Source organism: Selaginella moellendorffii, unplaced genomic scaffold (assembly GCF_000143415.4).
Source record: "Selaginella moellendorffii unplaced genomic scaffold, v1.0 SELMOscaffold_19, whole genome shotgun sequence".
NCBI lineage: Eukaryota > Viridiplantae > Streptophyta > Lycopodiopsida > Selaginellales > Selaginellaceae > Selaginella > Selaginella moellendorffii.
The window spans coordinates 895,228-904,207 of record NW_003314280.1 but is presented as its reverse complement, the minus strand read 5'-3'; the positions used below and the strand labels follow the sequence as shown (position 1 = coordinate 904,207).

At 42.4% G+C, this 8,980-nt stretch overlaps 1 protein-coding gene and 1 pseudogene across 1 annotated transcript; one reads left to right on the top strand and one right to left on the bottom strand.

Moving 5' to 3' along the window:
* The first annotated feature begins 352 nt into the window (after nucleotides 1-352).
* On the top strand, nucleotides 353-3,225 carry LOC9650632 (annotated as a pseudogene).
* Nucleotides 3,226-6,446: 3,221 nt separating this feature from the next.
* LOC9650631 (vicilin-like seed storage protein At2g18540) lies at nucleotides 6,447-7,614 on the bottom strand. Its single transcript, XM_024677319.1, has 6 exons — nucleotides 7,507-7,614; nucleotides 7,358-7,443; nucleotides 7,176-7,289; nucleotides 7,030-7,101; nucleotides 6,910-6,972; nucleotides 6,447-6,856 (listed from the first exon to the last, which is right to left on the bottom strand). The coding sequence occupies exons 2-6, from the start codon at nucleotides 7,385-7,387 to the stop codon at nucleotides 6,662-6,664; spliced, it is 474 nt and encodes a 157-aa protein (XP_024533087.1). The 5' UTR covers nucleotides 7,388-7,443; nucleotides 7,507-7,614; the 3' UTR covers nucleotides 6,447-6,661.
* Between the last annotated feature and the right edge of the window lie 1,366 nt (nucleotides 7,615-8,980).

Genomic DNA, 8,980 nt, shown 5'->3' with positions numbered 1-8,980 from the left:
TTTACAGTTCCGACTCGAAGAGAAAAAAGGATTATTTTCGTATTCGGCCGCAGCTGGTACCTGACGATGTATGAGAGCGAGCTTGGAAAACTATTACCTCGCGGTTTTCCAAACAATATCTGCACCCATGAGAACAGCTCCGTGACACCGCCCGCGTCTTTCTTGACCTGGAAGAAAGAGATAAGAGCTAGTCTATAGAAAAGAGAAAAGGAGTTACCTCCTCGTCTTCACAGTCACTCAGGTTGAGGAAGTAAAGATCTTTATCCGGATTCTACCAATCTACTCGCAGATCTCGAGGCTCCAGCTCGCGGCCGAGTTTGATCTCCTGGACAACGTCACGGATCCGGTCCCGATGAGCATTCTCTGGCAGATACCGCAGTACTTCCTCGTCGGTGCCTCGGAAATTTTCACGTCCCTTGGGCAGCTCGAGTTCTTCTACGATCAAGCACCCGACGCGATGAGGAGCTTGGCGACCGCGCTGGCGCTCAGCACGGTGGCGCTGGCGAACTACTTGAGCAGCTTCTTGGTGGCGGTGATCTCCCACGCAACGAGTTCTTCCGGGAGTTATGGGTGGATCCCAAACAATCTAAACCGCGGCCACCTGGATTACTTCTTTTTTGGTGGCGGCGCTCAGGGCTCTCAATGGGCTCTTCTTCTGGGCATGCTCGAGAGGCTATCGATACAAGAAAGTTACCGTGTAAATATTTACATTGGACTAATGTAACTTACGTCACCTTTAATTTCAACTCATTCGCGCGCATTTTCTAGGGTTTATGGTGGAGGCCGCGATCAAGGCGGAGGAATGGGAGAAGGCGCTGGGTCTGGGGCTTTGTCTGCTGGGATTTCTCGAGACGAGGACGAGAGACGATGCGATGTACACTGCTCCAATAAAGAGGCATGTCCAGGATCTGATCGATGCGGCCAGGGACAAATTCTACCAAGGTTTTGAGAGGTAAGTGGATTTTGGCCATGAAATCTAGCTTACGTAGTGATTTGGTTGAAGAAATACGCTCGCACAGGCAGCTCGATCTAGCGGCGTGGTTTTTGGGGGAGGCCAGCACCGTGTAGACGACTTTACAAACCATTTTGTGGTGACAGCAGCGTGAGTGATCTTTGAATTTTTTTATTTTTTTCTTTCTCTCGTGGTTTTGACAATCTGAACTTACAGGAACCAATGGATATTGATCGCATAGACGTCAGCCCGGGAGAGAGCAAGAAGCGCGGAAGAGTTGTGTGTGAGCCGCCAAGATAAGGAACAAGTCTGTCGTTGTAGAGAAGCAAAATCCTGTGGAGAGTTCAGGAGGATTTGTCACAGCAAATAAAAAATGAGTAAGCATTTTGAACCTTTCGACAGTTCTCCGCAGAAATTTCTTTCTTCAGGCACTTGACTCCAAGAAAACGGGATCAACATCGTGTCCGGCACCTACAGGGACCAACACCATCGCTAAGACTCTGGGCCGCCGGAATGTTCGAAGTTCTTTTACACCACCTCTTCGCTCCAATGGGGGAGGAACAACCACGCAGAATTCGGATGCTGAGCAGGCGAGGTTCCAGATTGCGCAACTTGTCAGGCAGCTCGCCATCGGGACCGGCGAGAAGTTCCAAGCTAATATGACACGGTTGAGAAAGTAAACCAAATGGACATGAGAACGTACCATTTGGTGGTCGAGTCGGATATGGTGAGCACATAAGCAACGAAATAATGGAAAGGGATTCAAACGTTCGCTGGGATGACATAGGTAGCGCTTTTTCTCACTCATTAGTTTGTGTTGTAACTTCAGTTTTTTGCAAACAGCTGGACTGGATCATGCTAAAAAGAGTGTCACAGAAATGGTGATTTGGCCCCTTTTACGCCCGGACATTTTCCGTGGCTGCCGCTCGCCAGGAAAAGGACTCCTCCTTTTTGGCCCCCCTGTAAGTGTATATTTGATGAAGCAACTCAAGAATGTGACAGGGAACAGGCAAGACAACGATAGGAAAAGCGATCGCTGGCGAATTAAAAGCTACATTCTTTTCAAGCTCGCTAACTAGCAAATGGGTAACTTTGATTTTCTTCCTAGCACATGCTAATTTGTCTGTTCAGAGTTGCAGATTGGTGAAGGCGAGAAGCTTGTCCGAGCTTTGTTTGGTGTAGCAAGTTGTCGCACACCAGCGGTGATATTCATCGACGAAGTGGACTCACTCCTATCTCAGGTATCGTCGACAATCTGAACATCTCGTTCGGTATTTACTTTGTTAAAACCAGAGGAAATCAGAGGAGAGCATGAATCAAGCCGAAGGATAAAGGCGCAGTTTCTCATTGAGATGGAAGGTATTGGCAGTGGTAACGAGCAGCTTCTTCTTATAGGTAAGCCAGGGACTGATCGATGGACTGTAGAGTTCGACAAAAACGTTTTAGGTGCTACAAACAGGCCTCAAGAGCTTGATGAAGCAGCCCGCCATCGTTTCTCGAAGAGGCTATACATACCACTTTCTTCTGCTGGTAATTCATTCTCGCCTCACCTTATGCTTGACTATGCTTCCCATGCAGAGGCTCGAGGATGGTCTGTTTTGTATGTCCAGCAGCGACATGGACGAAATATGCTCAATGACCGAGGGTACATACAGACACCAGCTTTCATCACCTGAATCAAGCTCATCCTTTTGCTGCTTCCAGGCTATTCCGGTTCTGACATGAACAACCTCGTCAAAGAAGCATCCATGTATCCTCTCCGCGAGGCTCTCAAAGCGGGGAAAGACATTGGCAAGATTAGCACGGAAGAAATGCGAGCTATTGGGCTACAGGTAAGCAAAAGCTTCCAATCTACGTACTCTAAATCTCCTCTGCAGGACTTCAGGGCCGCTCTTCAAGAAGTAAAGCCTTCAGTCTCGAAATGCGAGCTGCCTACGAGGATTGGAACTCTCAGTTTGGAAGCCTGTGCTTGTGACGAACAAGGAGCGAGCGAGGAGCGGCATCACTAGAAGATTAAAGAGTTATGGTACGTGCTTCAACAAGCGTCCAGCTTATTTCATCGTTATCATGCGAACGCTCCAGGAAGGAAGGATGGACAGGCCGGGGCTGGTTGAGGCTCGTCACATAAAGTCGCCCTCAATCTCCTGGAGAGACTTGCCTTTGCCGGCAATATCCTTGTTGGAAGTCATTTTCTCCGACACCATCAGGGCTTTGTAGCTCCGGACGTCCGCCTCCCTCTCCTTCTGGACGCGCTCCAGCTCTTCGCGACGTTTCTGCTCAGAAAGACAAACAAGTTCTAGCGGCCTGGGACAAAGAAAAATCCCCAGACCTTGTCGCGCATCTGGTTCTTTCGCTCCGCCACTTGCTAGAGACTCGACCAGCGCCATTGAGGAGTAATCAGTGACTGTGTTCTTAATTCAAGAATGAGTAGGATTTTCCATATAATAGCATAGCTTTTGTTGGATTTTGTGAAAATTGCACTGGAAACTTTTCCCCTTTGTAAAAAGAACCCTAAGATGGTAGGGTTATCTCTAACGTCGGGCAGTGGCAAAAAAGGCACTTTGTTGCTATGGAATTATAGTCCGCCGCCTGAGCCCGTGATTCATCTGAATCAGCTCGCTGGGATCCTTGTGCCACGCTGCTCGCCTGCCTATGCGAGGCCGCCGCCATTGGAATTGATTGTCCTGTTGACGCTAGCTTCATGGTGGTGGATTGGCCAAGATTTGAGACAGGTTTCCAAGCATGGTGGGCGTCTCATTCCGATCTTGCAAAAGGTGGAATCCGTGGCAGTGTACAAGTAGGAGCTGTTGTCCACGTTTTTGAAGGACATTAACATGGTTTTGAGGACATTAAGATGGTTTTGCTAGTTATTATTTATTCTTTTTTTGTTAATGGAGAGGGGTTTTTGCAACTTTTAGCTAAGCATCCAGAATTATTCATCTGTAATTCTTCATGTAAATGAATATTAATAAATGATAAAATTTTCATTTTTGCTAAATTCAATGGGGTGGCATACTTATTATAGGAAGGGCAACCAAAACATATACCCATTCGTTAGGTTCTAGGTATATATACTCCTCAATAGCGTTGTCTTTGATGTGGTGGCATTTAATGATGATTGGCTAGCCTTGTGCATGTGAGATGGTGGATATGAAGCATTTCTTCTCCACTCTTCTTCTTGAAAGAGGTTTTTAAATCATATATCTTTAATGTTATTTCTTAATTAAAATATTTACTATTTACATTTGTTATAGTTTTAAATGTATATTTATTATGATTTTAAGAGTCTTAAACTAATAAAACAGGCTTTAAGGGTAATATTTTCAAATTTCTTAAAGATATGGGAAGCTTTTTTAATTTTGATTTTGAAACTAAAAACCATTATCAATAACTCTTTATTTTTATTGAACATAATATATAAATATTATATTGCACTAGCTACATAAATTCTCCAAAGATATTAACTTGCCCATGAAATTAACATTACATTTTTTCTTTTATAAAATAATTTCTACTATTTATAAACTAGCTAGTGGTGATCCAGTATATAATGATGAAAAAAATTTCACATTAGTTAAAATAATGTTAAAAATACCTTTTAAATGTACAATTTTTCCATCCATATTTACCCCTTTTTATATTTTGCTAAAATTCATGTAAATGAATATTAATAAATGATAAAATTTTCACTTTTGCTAAATTCAATGGGGTGGCATATTTGTCATAGGAAAGGCGACCAAAGCATGTACCCATTTGCCAAGCTCTAGGCATATATACTCCTCAATAGTGTTGCCTTTGGTGTGGTAGCATTTGATGACGATTGCCTAGCCTTGTGCATGTGAGACGGTGGACGTGGGAAGCGTTTTTTCTCTACTCTCCTTCTCAAAAAAGGTTGAACTCCCTTTTTAAATCACATATCTTTAATGCTATTTCTTAATTAAAATATTTATTATTTACATTTGTTATAGTTTTAAATGTATATTTATTATGAATTTAAGAGTCTTAAACTAATAAAATAGGCTTTAAGGGTAATATTTTCAAATTTCTTAAATATATGAGAAGTTTTTTTAATTTTAATTTTGAAACTAAAAACTATCATTAATAACTCTTTATTTTTATTGAGCATAACATATAAATATTATATTGCACTAGCTACATAAATTCTCCAAAGATATTAACTTGCCACATAAAATTAACATTACATTTTTTCTTTTATAAAATAATTTTTACGATTTATAAACTAGCTAGTGGTGATCCAGTATATAATGATGAAAAAAATTTCACATCAGTTAAAATAATGTTAAAAATAACTTTTAAATGTACAATTTTTCCATCCATATTTACCCCTTTTTATATTTTGCTAAAATTCATGTAAATGAATATTAATAAATGATAAAATTTTCACTTTTGCTAAATTCAATGGGGTGGTATACTTGTCATAGGAAAGGCAACCAAAACATGTACCCATTCGCCAAGCTCTAGGCATATATACTCTTCAATAGCGTTGCCTTTGGTGTGATGGCATTTGATGACGATTGCCTAGCCTTATGCATGTGAGACGGTGGACGTGGGAAGCGTTTTTTCTCTACTCTCCTTCTCGAAAAAGGTTAAACTCCCTTTTTAAATCACATATCTTTAATGCTATTTCTTAATTAAAATATTTATTATTTACATTTGTTATAGTTTTAAATGTATATTTATTATGACTTTAAGAGTCTTAAACTAATAAAACAGGCTTTAAGGGCAATATTTTCAAATTTCTTAAATATATGGGAAGTTTTTTTAATTTTGATTTTAGTATAAATAAAAATTATTAAATATTAAAATAATAATTTATTTTGTATTTACAAAATGTAAAAATTATCCTTAACACAATGGTATAACTCTTTATTTTTATTGAGCATAACATATAAATATTATATTGCACTAGCTACATAAATTCTCCAAGGATATTAACTTGCCACATGAAATTAACATTACATTTTTTTTTTATAAAATAATTTCTACTATTTATAAACTAGCTAGTGGTGATCCAGTATATAATGATGAAAAAAATTTCACATTAGTTAAAATAATGCTAAAAATAACTTTTAAATGTACAATTTTTCCATCCATATTTACCCCTTTTTATATTTTGCTAAAATTTAATATGATTCAAAATTAATCTTAAAAATTAAATATTTTATAATAATATCTGGATCAGTTTTCTATAAAAAAACATTTACACTTTGCTCATACTTATAATAATATGAATTTAAAGAACAAAACATACTTTTCTATATGATAATGTGGTCATGTCTTCACTCAACATGGAGCTTCTTGGGATATATGACTCCATCAAGTTGTAGGCTCTAGGTTACTGGGCATCGAACAAGGTGAATATCTACACGGACAGTTTGCAGTCGCTTAATCTACTGAAGTGTAGAGATCTGGCTGTCACAAGATATATGAGAACAATGTAGTGGACACCAACTTGAGAAGGGGCAAAAGATCCAACATAGAAAGGGATTGTGAAATATATTTCTTTTTCTAAAAACTAGAGGTAAACATTGAGCGACTCTTTATTTGGACCATTTTTACCTTCTTGTTCGCTTCATCGCCAGCTTTGCGCTTGAGAGCATCGTCTCAGAACGTTAAAAGGAACGTGAAGCCCAAAGAAGGACGTGGCGCAACATCGGTGGACCGGCATATTTCACCCTCCTGAGGATTCTATTTCTTCTTCTTTGCTTTGGCGGCTTTGGCCGCCGCTTTCGCTGCCGCCTTTTGAGCCTTGATGATTCTCGGATCGACGAAGCCCGGGTTTTTCTTCTTCATCTTGGCCAGCCACTTCTCGTATTTCTTTTGCTTCTTCTCGGCTTTGATCCTCTCGGCTTCCAGCCTCTCCGCCTCAATTCTAGCCTCCTCCTGCAGTAGAATCAAGCTTACAAGGACGTGCTCAAACAACCAAAGTTTTCTACCTGTCGTCTTCGCTCTTCCTCTTCGAGGTGCTCCCTTTCAGCGTCTTCCTCCTCAATTCGCTTCTGCATTTCCATTGCAAGAAAACGAGATGAGCTACTCAAGTCCAACGGGTTTCGCACCTCTTCTGCTAAGATGGCCTCTCTCCTGGAGAGATCGTAATCCTCCTGCTGTTTTCTCTCGTTTTCTATAGCCTGGAACATTGAAAACTCAGCACGGACTGTGACCGGTCGTTGAAGTGCGGTTCTTCTAGTAAGTGTTTCCAGACCTGCAGACGCATCCGGTCTCTCTCCTGAGCTTCTTTTTCAATTTCCAGCCTCCGGAGTGCTTCGGCTTTCACTTGCTCTCTTCCTGATTCTTTGTTCACCATCACCAGCCTCAGCTGAAAGAGAAACCAGAAAAGAAAAGGAACAATGAATAAACATCACGAAAGACAGTGTTGCTACGTACCATATGTCTTATATCCGTATTGACAGACATTGCGAATGGAGTGTTGCCGTAGTCATTTCTGCAAGTCACAGATGCGCCGCCCTGGCCTTGAACGCACAGGAGTGAAAGTCAGTGATTGATCCATGATCGAAGGTAAGATTCGTCTGTACCTCGAGCATCATGAACACAATCTTGAGATGGTTTGCTTTGCAAGCAAAATGTAGAGGAGTGTTCCCGAATTCTCCCACCACATCCAGCTTAGCCCCTCGGCTCAGCATCGTTCTAACCATTTCCTCTTGTCCTCTAAGTGCCTGTTCCAGGAATCAGGTATGCTCAACTGAAACAGAGAAGAAGAAAAACAGAGAGAGATTTCTTACGGCCCAGTGAAGTGCAGTATCTCCACAATTATTCTGAGGCTTCACGTCTGCTCCTTTGGAGAGCAGAAAATTCGCCATCTCGATGTGATTGATTTTGAGCGCTATAATCCTGACGAACAAACGAGAAATGGAATCAAACCAACGAGGCAAGGCTTACAAGGGAGTGTTGAGAGTGATTGGATTGGGGCAGTTCACGTCTTGCTTGTTCTCTATCGTTGCCCGGACTTCGTCCAGGCTCTCCTCTTCCGTGGCTTCCCACACCGATTTTGGAGGCGGCCGATCGGCAAAGGGATCTCCATCCAACTCCTGGCAGGGAGAAGACGATCAAGCCGCCATCAAAGAAGTGAAAAAGAAACTCACATCCACATCCATCCCTAGGTTAGGGCAAAACAATGGCGGGCAAATTCGAAGTGTAGCATTAAGAATATTCTGTCAAGAGGATGTTAGGCAACCTCACAACTTTAACAAAATAAACCCTATCTCAAAGCAAATATTCTTAGACCTTTTTTACAAGGCCCTATGGAACTGAGAAACGCTACAATCCGGCGTGAGGATAGACGATGCCTCGTATCGATCGGCTCGAGCACCCAGCGTCGGCATCGCGATGCCTTCCTCCTTGATGGGCGATCTCCAATCGGCCGCGTAAGTCTGCCCAAGAAGGCCTTCCACTCGCGAGCCAAGGCCCGCGAACTGGAAGTTAACTTCGAGATGCGCGAAGCAGTCGTCGCCCGAGATCTCGTAACCGTGAACCCGCGACTCCTCCTTGGAGATGGGAACAATCGCCACCGACGCGTTGAGAGCGCCCGGGATGAAAATGCTGAGCGAATTCGTCGCCTCCAACCGAGTGAGCTTCACAGGCCCCGACTCGGCCTCCCAGACCGCCCCGGTTCCTTGCTCGATGCTCACGGCATTGCTGTCGAAGTGGACGAGAAAGTGGTCCTTTGCTCCATCCCAAGTCGCCACTCTCCTGGCCCCGACGTAGAGCTTGTGGGGACCAAAGAGAATGCCGAGAGCTTGAATCCAGGTGAAGTCCCTGCTCCTGCCAGGAGGCCTCTTGCCGATCAAGTGAGCGTTCAAATGGAAGCTAGAGTCCGAGACGAGGCAAAAGTTCTTATCTTTCTCGCCGTGGAAGTAGAAGGTAACTCCATCCCCGCCAATGAATCGTGGGTCTTGACAGACCGACCCAATCTTGTTGCATCTAGCTGAGAAAGAAGGAAATGTGAGCAAGATATCACGAAGAACAAAATCTAAGAACTTGTTTTACGTA

What these genes read in the sequence shown, in the direction of transcription:
- LOC9650631 (XM_024677319.1), bottom strand. Translation starts at nt 7,387, where the DNA reads ATGTCTGTCAATACGGATATAAGACATATG. An exon ending in ATACGGATATAAGACATATG is followed by an intron (nt 7,290 to 7,357) that starts GTACGTAGCAAC and finishes TTTCTCTTTCAG; the next exon opens with CTGAGGCTGGTGATGGTGAA. An exon ending in AGGAAGAGCGAAGACGACAG is followed by an intron (nt 6,857 to 6,909) that starts GTAGAAAACTTT and finishes ATTCTACTGCAG; the next exon opens with GAGGAGGCTAGAATTGAGGC.